At 54.5% G+C, this 11,710-nt stretch overlaps 3 protein-coding genes across 3 annotated transcripts; 1 reads left to right on the top strand and 2 right to left on the bottom strand.

Moving 5' to 3' along the window:
• Nucleotides 1-664: 664 nt before the first annotated feature.
• Nucleotides 665-4,459, bottom strand: CPAR01_11867 (glycosyl hydrolase family 38 domain-containing protein; the record flags this gene model as incomplete). The annotated part of the gene is made up of 7 exons (XM_060496125.1): nt 665-1,310; nt 1,378-2,132; nt 2,192-2,617; nt 2,713-2,851; nt 2,943-3,271; nt 3,356-4,244; nt 4,308-4,459. 7 exons carry the CDS (start codon nt 4,457-4,459, stop codon nt 665-667), a joined length of 3,336 nt encoding a protein of 1,111 aa, XP_060344910.1.
• A 998-nt stretch (nt 4,460-5,457) lies between these two features.
• CPAR01_11866 (major facilitator superfamily transporter) lies at nt 5,458-7,398 on the bottom strand (the record flags this gene model as incomplete). Its single annotated transcript, XM_060496124.1, has 6 exons — nt 5,458-6,144; nt 6,210-6,289; nt 6,350-6,648; nt 6,725-6,948; nt 7,013-7,066; nt 7,114-7,398. 6 exons carry the CDS (start codon nt 7,396-7,398, stop codon nt 5,458-5,460), a joined length of 1,629 nt encoding a protein of 542 aa, XP_060344909.1.
• Nucleotides 7,399-8,445: 1,047 nt separating this feature from the next.
• On the top strand, nt 8,446-11,614 carry CPAR01_11865 (uncharacterized protein; the record flags this gene model as incomplete). The annotated part of the gene is made up of 6 exons (XM_060496123.1): nt 8,446-8,888; nt 8,945-9,155; nt 9,212-9,605; nt 9,666-9,820; nt 9,882-9,947; nt 10,001-11,614. 6 exons carry the CDS (start codon nt 8,446-8,448, stop codon nt 11,612-11,614), a joined length of 2,883 nt encoding a protein of 960 aa, XP_060344908.1.
• Nucleotides 11,615-11,710: the final 96 nt, after the last annotated feature.

The following is an 11,710-nucleotide window of genomic DNA, read 5'->3' as shown; positions in this document are numbered from 1 at the left end:
ATGGGACCTTGACCTGATTGGGCTGCGCTCGTGTCACCATGGTTGTACACCTTGACCTCTGCAGCCTTCATCACGGCTTCCTGCCTTTCTCCAATGTTCTTCATCCAACATCTACTTTCTCATGAATGAGTTACCATCCCACGCTGGGTCTCATCGTCTGCCGTGCGGAAGCTCACGTTTATGGCATACAACCACATCATCAGCCAATGCTGGGCTTTTGGGGTGCAACTACATCACCGCCGCCGCACTTGGCCTTCGCAATACTCATATATCCTGATCAAACAGCCACTTCATCTCATTCATAAAGACTCGAGTAATTTACACCCTCATCGTCCAAGGCCTACCAAGAGAGCCAGAACACAATCCATACGAGCCCAATCATTCGTTGCCCAGCTTCGGAATCACACCGTACTCTTGAGCCACCCACCTGAAGGCCAGCATACCTAACCTCGAGACCAATCTTGATGGGCAGAAACAAGCATCCATCTCCAACTCATGCTGCCTGCATTTCTCTCTCAAATAGAGGGTTCTACAGCTCAGATGCTCTCATCGGCAGTGAGCACGGCGAATGACCCAACGCATCAACATGTGATTCAGGGAATGACCTCAAATGACAGAAAACAGTAATATTCTCAAGAGGTCTATCGCAACATCTACACCTCATCTAATCCACCAACTGAAGTCGATACGTCTGCAGTTGAAACGGCCCAAGGTCAACCTCGAACCCGCCATCCTCAACACGAACCTCCTCCTCCTCGTCCTCCAGCAGATTCGTCTTATACACGCTCTTCACAGCCCACTTCGTCGCCACCCTCCCCCGTCCGCGTCCCCCCAAACTCTCATACACCCGTAAAATCACGCTCCGGCCACCGCGGACAGGCAACTCGCCATCCCCGACATCCTCATCATCCTCGCCGCGCTTCACCGTATCCAGCACCAGATTCTCATCCCCTGTCAACGCAACCGGGAACCCTCTAGCTGCACCACCTTCAGCGCCACTTCCCGCCTCCAACAACGGAGAATCCGCAGACGCAGAGACGACCTTTAGCGGGTTATTAAACTCATACGCCGCCCTCACGGTCTCCGGCCCCAACGGACCCCGGTGAGGCAAAATCGCCCACCGGATCGTGTGCCGCCCCATGTCGGCGTTATCATCAGGCGCCTTGGACGACCGCAGGAGCGACAGCCTCATCGTGTTGCCGACGGTCGCGAAGCCGTATTTGCTGTCATTGAGGATCGACACGCCGTACCCGTACTCCGAGAGGTCCGCGTACTTGTGGCAGCAGACTTCGAACTTGGCCATGTCCCAGCTAACATACCTGTAGTCAGCAAACACGTTCCACCATCGAGCTCTACGTCGCAAAGAGGATGACTTACGACGTGTTGTAGTGCGTCGGCCTCCGAATAACCCCAAACTGCGTATCGTACGACGCTTCATGATGCCGCACATCGACCGGGAACTCAACCTTGAGAAACTTCATCGTCTCATGCCAGTCGACTTCCGCAGTACACTCCACGCCCACACCGGCCGCACTCGCGCTCTCATCAACCACCGCAGCAAGACTAATCACCGTCCTCACAGAACTAACCTCACTAATCCGCGTCTCCGTAACAACACTCACCCTCAAAGGCGACGCCTCCAGCACACTCATCCGCCCGCCGCGCACCTCCTCCCGCGTCTCGAGGTGGAACACCTCCACGTCCCACGCCTGCCAGTAAATCGGCTTATCGTCAAAAATGACAAACTGGTTCGCCCTGCCGCTGCCGGGGGCTAGAACCTCGCGGTTGGCGGCGCGGCGGTCGAGGAGGGAGGTGATTGTGCCGGATTCGACTGTTACTGTGAAGTGGCTGTTTTCGAGGACGAAGATGCCTTCAGAGACTTCTTGAACTGTTACGAGGGGCTTGGTGGTTTCTGGTTGGGTGATTTCTTGGGTGGCGATGAGGGTTCCGGTGCCGTTGGCGATGAAGTCTTTGCCGTTGGTGGTGAGGACCTCTTTTCGAGGCCATCCTAGAGTGTTGAGGGCTACCAGTCTCTCGGATTCGGTTGGGGTCTCGTTGATGTCGTTGATCTTGAGAACGCTGTAAATGTCTCTCAACAGCGTGCTGCCGATGCTGAAAACATTCGCATAAACCTGTACACCCGTAAGCCACTCTCTCCGCCGCTCATACAAAGAACAACAAGCAGACTTACCTTGTCCGAATCATCATAGCACATCCCAATAGCAGTCCCAGGAAGGCAATCGTGAAACTGACAAAGCAGCACCCCCTCCCACATATCATCCAACTCCTTCTTGGGGTACCTATACCCCCTATCCTCCACAGACGCAATCGTCGCCAACAGCTCCACATCCCTCAAGAGAATCTCCGCCTTCCTGTTATTCAGCTTCGTCTGCGCCTGCGTGGTGTACACCCCGCGATGCAGCTCAAAGTACAGCTCGCCGTGCCACGTGGGGAACGTATGCGCCTTCCTCTCGAGGCGGTCAAAGAAGTCGTCTGGGGTGCCGCCGGAGTGGACGCGCGGGAGGAGGCCCGTTGTGTCGGCGAGGCCGCGGAGGCGGCGGAGGGATTCGAGTTGGGGACGGGTTGGGCCGCCGCCGCCGCCGTCGCCTTTGCCGAACTGTGGTATTGGGTTAGCATACGTGGGGTAGAGTGATTGCTGTGAGAAGGGGCTCTCCTATCGAGGATGATGATTTTGGGCAAGATAGGACTCACGACTAGAAGAGAGGTGTGGTCTTGGTCTAGAGACTTGTGCTGCGTCATACTGCGCTTCACATCACCAAACGTCGCGTTGGCGCAGTATGTCTTTGCGGGTGGCATGTGACAAATAACCTGGCTCCCATCAAGAGCAACCCTGCGACAACAGCCATCAGCATCACACCCGCTTTCACAAGTTTCCACTCTGCCTAGAGTACGTCAGTATCAACTGCCAAGGACCGACATACCAGTTAAACGTAGTATGAGGAAACTCATTCATATTATTAAAGCAAATCTTCTGCGTCAGGAACCGGTTCATCCCGGCCTGCCGACACAGCTGCGGCATCTGGCTCGACTGGCCAAAGGTATCCGGCAGCCAGCACGTCGTCGAGCGCCGGCCGAAATTACTCTCGAAGAAGCGCTGGCCAAAGAGGAACTGCCGGATCAGGGACTCGCCGCTCGGGATGTTGGTGTCGTGCTCGACCCAGCAGCCGCCGATGGGGTGGAACTGGCCGGCTGCGACTTTGGACTTGACGCGGGTCCAGGCGTGGGGGTAGAATTGCTTGAGCCATTTGAACTTTGGCAAGTACGTTAGTTAACCATCACAAAGAGGAGAAGGACGGGCGAGAGACGAGCAAGTGAACAGAGACGAAACACACACCTGCTGAGCCTGCGAGCAGGCAAAGTTCAACTCGGGATACCGATCCATCAAGTCGCATTGATTCAACCACGACCTCGCAACCTTGCGCTTCGTCTCCTCCCAAGGCCATAACCAGCACGTATCAATATGACAATGCCCGATAGCGTACACACTCGCCCCCTTTCCACCGCTGCCGACATCAAACACCTTTGCCGAGTCGACATCAGGCCCCAAATACTCCTCCGCAATCTTCCTGCTCGCCACGATCGAGGCCCGATCACCGACCCGGAAGGTGTTAATGATCCTCGTCGCAACGTTCAGCGCCTCGTGCTGCTCCCAGGAGTCCTCGGGAAACTCCTCCGCCGCCTGGTGGATAACGGTGATATCCGCATGCAACGCCCTGGCCTGCAAATCCACGCCTACAATCTCGGCTTTCGTCAATGTGAAGATCTTATTCGGGTCGGGAGGTTGAATCGCGTCCCCGTTGGCGTTGTTTTTGAAAATCGGCTTGCCCGCCGCGTTGGTCAGCATCCCATTACACGCCATCTCCAGATAGAAGACATGCTCCTCCCCGTCCTTGAACTCCTGGGGCAGAATCCACTCTATACGCTCGCCGCGGCCCGTGAGGCCTTGCAGGGGCTCGCCGGTCGAGGTCCAGACTGTTGCTTCGTTGCTGCAGTCCCAGTGGAGTTCGAGGTGGTCCATCTGCCGCATGTCCTCTGGGATCGTGACGCGGACGCGGAACCAGTGCGTTGACCAGGACGGACCGAATGCGTCGCCTACTTTGGAGGGAGTGTAGTCGTTTGAGGAGGCTGTTGCGTCGGCGAAGGGGGGGCGGGTGAGGCCTGGGCTGTGCCATACTGAGAGGGCGATGACTGAGGGGTCGGAGCGGACTGCGAAGTGCATCATGCTGTGGACGGACTGCTTAGCATTCCTCACAGAATGATGCGAGTTGTTGAGAGAGTAGACTCACGAGAGCAGATTGACCTTCTCCCATTGTCCTGGCGAGTAGGAGTTCGCCGTGCGGTCTCTGTACAGCTTGTTGGCTCTCTTCCCGACGGGGACAGGTGCCCGTAGCGGGTAAGAGGACGGCCCGCGGCCACCATGTCCATCTAGACCACACATTATGAAGGGCTGTTCTGGTGATGGACTCTGAGCTGATTCTACCCGTCGAATCTTCTGAACTCCCACGCCCAAGTGTGGAAATCCAGCAGCAAACGTCTGTCGTGGTAAAAAAGAAGCTAACCACAACATGGGACACACAGCTTTCTTACAGACAACAAGAAATGCTGCCTCTCGGTGGCTTCTCCGCATCATCGGCCGACAACCGGCCGATTCCCTCATTCAACTGACTCTATCTTCTCCCCGACTGGCTGGGGATTTCGGTGCCGAGGACAAAACCCCCCACGCGGGGAACAAACTTGGCATAGGGCAAACAACCGGCAATCTTGACCGGAGATTTGCGGTTCTGCCGGCGGGATATCTCAAAGTTGGAGTCTTGGAGAAGGACGCGACCTCCTCGGGTAGGAACCGTCCCAGGCGTCGAAGACCCGAATCGGGCTGGCTGCTTGCTCGTTTGCTTGTTCATAAGACAGGGGACTCGTAATTGCCCCGCTTCCAACAACGGGGTTTGGCTTTTAGCATCATAGGTTGGGTCCAATGAAGTGGATGGCATGGGGCTCAGAGCTGGGGGACGTTGTCGGAATTGTGGAATCTGGGGGAGGGGCTTGCTGGGAAAATCTGGGATAATTAAGCTAGACTGGGGTCCTGGTCGGGAGAATGAGGGGGTAGATTGCAACGTTGCGACGATCCCTGTTGGTACATCTCCACAACAGTGTACAACTGTTCCTTTTCCTTTCACAAGCATTTGTGTACTTTGTGTTGGCTCCTTACTGTGCTTGTGTGCCACTCTCACAAGCTTTTGCCAAGTCATGGCCAAGGATCTGGTTATTCTGGTCTCTCTCTTGGTTGCGGAAGTATTGCACTGAGTTCAAGCAACGCTCACTACTTGATGACTGTGAGCTACAATAGTAGAAACCTAGCAGACTGAGTCTAGAACAATATAAGTAGCCCTAGTGACCTGCGCAATATCCCATGTTTCTACGGCCCAGAATCTACCACAATTAACAGAAGGACAATAGACAATCCACGTGTCTGAACCAGACCCTCAGTAGTTGTATCTGAAGTTGACATCCTCCTACGACACAGTTAGCAACGTGAACACTGCAAAAACCATCGAAACGTAAACTTGCCTTGTCCGTCATGTCCTCAAATGCATGAGAATGCGCCGTGTCAGCAACAGCCTCCCCACGCGCAATCTTACCATCCCGCAACTTATTCTGCCAAACATAATACGTCCGCAACGCAAAAAGCACAACCTCCAACAACACAAAGCACCCCAGAATGATCGCCAGCGCCAAAAAGTACCGCGGCGCATCCTTGGCGCGGAACACCTGCGGACCAATCGAGTTGCCCACGGCCCAAAAGATGAAGTTGCTCGTGATCACGACGCCCTTCTTGGTCTGCCCGGCCACGTTGCGCGTGACGAGCGAGAGCGCGAGGCCGCTGCACGCCCAGAAGGAGATCATGATGTAGTAGGCGAGGAGCAGGCCGACTTTCTTGCTGTGCTCGAAAGGGACGGTGAGGAGGACGACGGTGCCGGCGATGGTGGGGACGACGGCGGCCATCATGGCGAAGATTGTCTGCTTGAAGCGTCTGTCGATCCAGGAGGCTGTGAGCATGGTGATGATTTGGAGGATGCCTGTTACGCTTTGGAGGAGCTGGGTTTCCCAGGTGGAGAAACCAAAGGACTGGGCAAGTGTTAGTTTTCATGTCTACTATAAGCTTATCATGCTTTTGGCAGATGGTTGGTTACCTTGATGATGATGTTTGCGAATGCGCCGAGACCTCCAGACGGGAGGGTGGTCAAGAGCTGAATGAGAGCGAAGCCATACACTTTGGGAAGCCAGTCAGTCTACTATCCCACGGGGTAGGACTCAATGAGGCCTTCCTCACCTTGGGGGTCCTTGAACGCAGCAAAGACCTGCTCCTTGCGCCACTTGCGGTTCTGCAACCCGGTACGGTTGGACCGCACGCGCTCCACCATGAGCTTCTTGTCCTCCTCGCTGAAGCAGTGCGCCTTCATCGGCGAATCGGGCATCCACCACATGACGAAGGCGCCCCAGAAAACGGTGATGATGCCGTAGGTCATGAACAGTGCTTGCCACGATCGGATGGGCGACGAGGCGGGAATGAAGGAGAAGCCAAAGGCCAGGAGACCGCCGATGATCTGCTGGAGGCCGTTCATCATGTACCTGCGTGTAGTAGGGGAATCAGTTTCATGTGCACCTGCAACTCATTGTTTAATCGCGATCGGAATCGTTTGCATACCAGTAGATGGCGGTTGAGGCCTGCTCCTCACGCTTGTACCACATGGAGGTGAGCAGGACGAAGGTCGGTTGGCAGACTGCCTCGAATCCACCTAAGAAGCCACGGACGATGACCAGACCGACGAAGTTGTGGCATGCCGCGTGGAGGCTGAGCGTCACCCCCCACATGATGATGTTGAACGAGAGCCATTTCGCAATCGGGATCTTTTGGATGATGTAGTTTTCCTGGCAAGTGGCACGTAAGGTCAGGGCATTGTTTGTCTTCAAAGGGTGAGGGGAAAAGCCATACGGGATACTCAACGCAAAGAATGACGAGGTAAATGATGGTCGTCAACCACGAGTACTGGCTCAATCAGCATGATATGTGACACTGTGAAGCGACAATTGTACCTGTTGGCCCACAAGACCTGTGTCAGGAATGATGCCCATGATGGACGCGAACGACATTGTCCCCTTGTCCAGCGACTGCATAAAATAGGTGAATACCATGACACTCAACACCCGCTTGTCAATCATCCTCTTCAGCCTCTTGTTTGTCTCAGCATCGATTTCGACAATCGCCTCGCCGGCGTACTTGGCAACCTCATTGTCGACCTTGTCGTAGTTTGTCCGCTGCTTGCCCTCGGCCACATCCTCGACCACATGGGGCGCCTCAACGATGTCGGCTTTGCTCATTGTGAATGACGGCTCTTCGACACAGAGGCTCCTATTCTGAAATCTGACGTTGGAGGCTCTGCGTCGCACAAAAATAGGCTCGAGAGGCTTGCTTGGCGCGTCCGACAGCCAAGAGACTATCAAGGAAGGAAAAAGGATGAAGGGGGCGCCCTTTTATCTGGGGGTGGTCAGACCATCTTGAGCTTCCCAAGCATGGATCAATACCAGCCCGGCAAACCCATAGTCTTGGTACGGCCGGGGGTGTCCATCCACATCCCGTACGTACTTTACGTATGTTGGGACAGAGACCACGCGACCTTGGGCATATGCGCACGACTCATCCAGCCATAGCTCCGAAAACCTCGTGGGCCGCTATGCCGCTTGAGGGGCGGTTAACCGCGATAATCGTTACATTTTTCTTATTTCTGTCTGGCTCCTTGTCGTGTTTTGGTCACCCCCTCGGCTATTCGATACCGTGCTTTGCCGATGATCATTCCATAAAAACCTGGAGAAAGGGCTCCATTGAGGATTTGCGGAGGCGGGGGTAAGGACCGGGGTGGCGTGCGGGGGAACGAGTCCGGACCGGACACCGGGCCAAGGGTCAGGATGGTGGGGCTAACTAGATGTGGTCTATTGTGCGGAGAAGCTGTTGTTGTATTTCGGGAGGGATAACAATAGTCTGAACGAATTCTTCTCTTGCTTGAATGTTGACTTTGCATGACTTGCCTACCCGTACAGGTCAGGAGTATGGCTTTGAAGACGCAAACACACGGCGGATACTACGGCATATCGTCTCAATGGACTGGTAAATACGGAGCAGAGGCTCTGCAGTAATACATTTAGCCCGGTCCGGAGATGCCAAGGCGGTAGCGGGGTGAGACCATATGTTCCGCAGCGGAACTCTACATGATCACTTGGCAGCCTTTCATTGAGGGAGCCGACCTCGGCCGGCAATCACCCGGTGCGTGGATACTTGGGGAGGAGAAGTTGAAGATGGCTCGAACTCAACACTATCCCACGCAAAACCTCACTATTCCTCGCAAAAACAGACTTTCATGACACACCGCAATGTTTGAAAAAGCCATTGTGACGTTTTCGTCACCCAAAGCCGCCGCGGCCTTTGACTTGGCCGGCTCCACCATCCTGGTAGATGAGTCGGATCCGATCGGCATCCGCATCGCAGCGCAGAACCTCGCGCAGGACTTTGGTCGAGTAACACAGTCTGAACAGAGCATCGTCCAGATCGTCCAGGGCACCCAGGTTGATGTCGCCTTGGGATCTGCCGCTGCCATCATCATCGGATCAATCGGAACCAGCTCTGTACTCCAGCGGCTGGAACAGGATGGAAAGCTCAGTTTTGACGAGATCCGAGGGAAATGGGAGTCCTTTACCACCCATGTAATCGATCAACCCTTGCCGGGCGTACAGAGAGCCCTCGTCATTGCCGGGAGCGACAAGCGAGGGGCGATCTTCGGCGCCTACACCCTCTCTGAACAAATCGGAGTCTCTCCGTATGATTTCACTTCAAGTCGTGTTCCGCTCTTCTGTTAACATCAAGTGCACGTAGGTGGTATTACTGGGCCGATGTCCCTCCCAAGCATCATGCAGCTATCTACGCACTACCAGAGCCGACATACCATGGTGAACCAAGCATTCGCTTCCGCGGCATCTTCATCAACGACGAAGCTCCCGCCCTGACTGGCTGGGTCAGAGCCAATTTCGGGAGCTACAACTCTGAATTCTACGAGAAGGTCTTTGAACTACTTCTGAGACTCAAGGTACACGCCCAATCTGACATGAAAGAGAACAATTCCAAAACTGACTCTTCCTCCAGGCCAACTTCCTCTGGCCGGCAATGTGGCCAGGCTACCCCAACCCGGGCGCCTCATTTTTTACAGATGACCCCCTTAACCCCAAGCTCGCCGAAGACTACGGAATCGCCGTCTCAACGTCCCATCACGAGCCTATGCAGAGAATGTCCAATGAGTGGTTCGCAGACAACCCGGACGGCAGCTGGAACTGGCTCACCAACAAGGAGAAGATCGCCGCCTTCTTTGTTGAGGGAGTCAAGAGGGCAGTGGGCCGCGAGTCGTACTTCACCCTTGGCATGCGCGGCGAGTATGACAGAAAGATGAAGACGGATGACCCGGCTGCTGTGGTAAGGGATGTGATCAAGACGCAGCGTGCTCTTATTAAGCAAGTTCATGGGAGAGAAGATGCTGTACCACGTGAGTGATGATCCCTGAATCAAGCGAGGCGTGGGCGACTGACTTGGATTTGTGAACTAGAGCTTTTGGCCTTGTACAAAGAAGTGCAGGAGCAGTATGAGGAGGGAAATCTTGACGTACCCGATGATGTCACCCTTCTATTCGCCGACGACAACTTTGGCAGTATCAGGCGTCTTCCATCCGGAGTGGAGATGGATAGAAAAGGGGGCGCAGGTGTACGCAACTCTGCCCATGCTCATGCCTCCGTACCTTACAAGACGATACTGACAGAGGCAGATATACTACCATTTCGAGTATGTGGGAGTTCCACGAAGCTACAAGTGGATCAACAGCAACTCTCTGGTTCGTCACGGCCCATGATTGCAAAGATCCAATTAGTTAACACAAGGAAACAGGGGAAAACCTGGCATCAGCTACAAGAAGCCCACAGACGCAATGCAAAGCAAATCTGGGTGTTCAACGTTGGTGACATTAAGCCGATGGAAGTACCGCTCACATTCGCAATGACGTTGGCCTGGGACATCAACTCTATCGGCGCCAGCGACTTTGCAAACTTCTACCAGAAAATGGCAGAGACAAACTTTGGAAAAGATCAGTCGGAAGAAATCGCGTCAGTATGGCATAAATACGATAGACTCTCCGCACTAAGAAGACACGAACACATTGAACCGACAACCTTTTCCTTGATCCACTACAACGAGGCGGAAGACGTCGTACACCGCTGGGATTCACTCCTTCAGTCAGCCGAGGCGATCTACAATCAGACCCCAGAGGATCAGAAGGCAGCTATCTTCGAAACAGTTCTGCACCCAGTCAAAGCATCAACAATCTTCACCAAACTCCAAGTGACCCTAGGCCGGAACAGACTCTACGCCCGCCAGCGCCGCAACGTCGCCAACAAACTCGCCCGCGACGTTCTCGACCTCTTTGATGCAGATTACGCCCTCTCAGAAGAGTTCCACGCTCTGTTGGACGGTAAGTGGGACCAAATCATGAGCCAGACGCACTACGGCTACGAGGAGACGTGGCACGCGCCGTACCGCGATATGATCGGAGGCCTGTGCTACGTCCAGCGCCGGCAGCGCTCGAATCCAATAATGGGACAGATGGGGATCACTGTTGAAGGCCACGAAGGCGTGCGGCCGGGCAGGACAAATGAGGAATCTGATCGGACGCATCCTAGTCGGCGGGACTTGGTTCCTGGAGTGACGTTGGGACTTATGAGCCGTTATGGGCCGGTGAAGAGGTGGTTTGATATTTACAGCCGAGGACCTCAGGTAACGCATTGGAAGTCTGCTGTTCCGTATGACTGGATCAAGCTCTCGACTTCGTCCGGCACGCTTGATCCTGATGGAGAGGATGCGAGGATTGAGGTCACGATTGATTGGGATCAGGTACCAGATGACTTTGACGAAGAGGTGTTGATCGATGTTCGATCCGAAGAAGGCGACTTTGAGCAGATACACCTGCCCATCACTGGCAGACGCATCCTCGGATCATTCAAGGAAGGGTTTGTCGAGGGTGACGGGTACATCTCCATCCCAGCGGCGCATCAATCACTCCAAGGTCTCAGAGCACTGCCGGAGTGCGGCAGAACCCCAGAGGGAGCGATCGTCCTTGCCCCAGGCGCGGAGAGCGCTGAGGCCACGTCCAAGTTTTACGTCTTCTCGCAGACAGCGAGCCCGTCCCTGTTGTTATACTTCAACATGACGCTCGACCTAGATCCGGTAGACCCGATGTCTTACGACTTGCAGGTTGATGGCGGACCCGTACAGACTCATCGACTGTCGTCGAAGACCAATGATCTCCCTGACGGTTGGTTTCATGCCGTGCAGAACTGTGCTTGGTTACGGAAGCATGATCTAGGCGATAATGAGCTTGGAGTTGGGGAGCACAGCGTAACAATTCGTTTCAAGCACTCGAACTTGATTTTCGAAAAGCTCGTTGTTGATCTTGGCGGAGTGCGAGAGAGTTACCTTGGACCGCCCCTGAGCGTCTTCATTTCCTAAAACATGGAGGTGGAAGTTTGCTAGAGACTGCTGGCGAAGATTTAATGTCTTGTACATCATCACAATGACCGTCAACTCAAAGTTTCTGATAGATTT

The sequence above is a fragment of the Colletotrichum paranaense genome, assembly GCF_030867605.1.
Source record: "Colletotrichum paranaense strain IMI 384185 chromosome Unknown Scaffold_10.1, whole genome shotgun sequence".
In the NCBI taxonomy this organism is placed as follows: domain Eukaryota; kingdom Fungi; phylum Ascomycota; class Sordariomycetes; order Glomerellales; family Glomerellaceae; genus Colletotrichum; species Colletotrichum paranaense.
The sequence above is the reverse complement of the archived record's forward strand: the minus strand, read 5'-3'. Positions and strand labels throughout refer to the sequence as shown.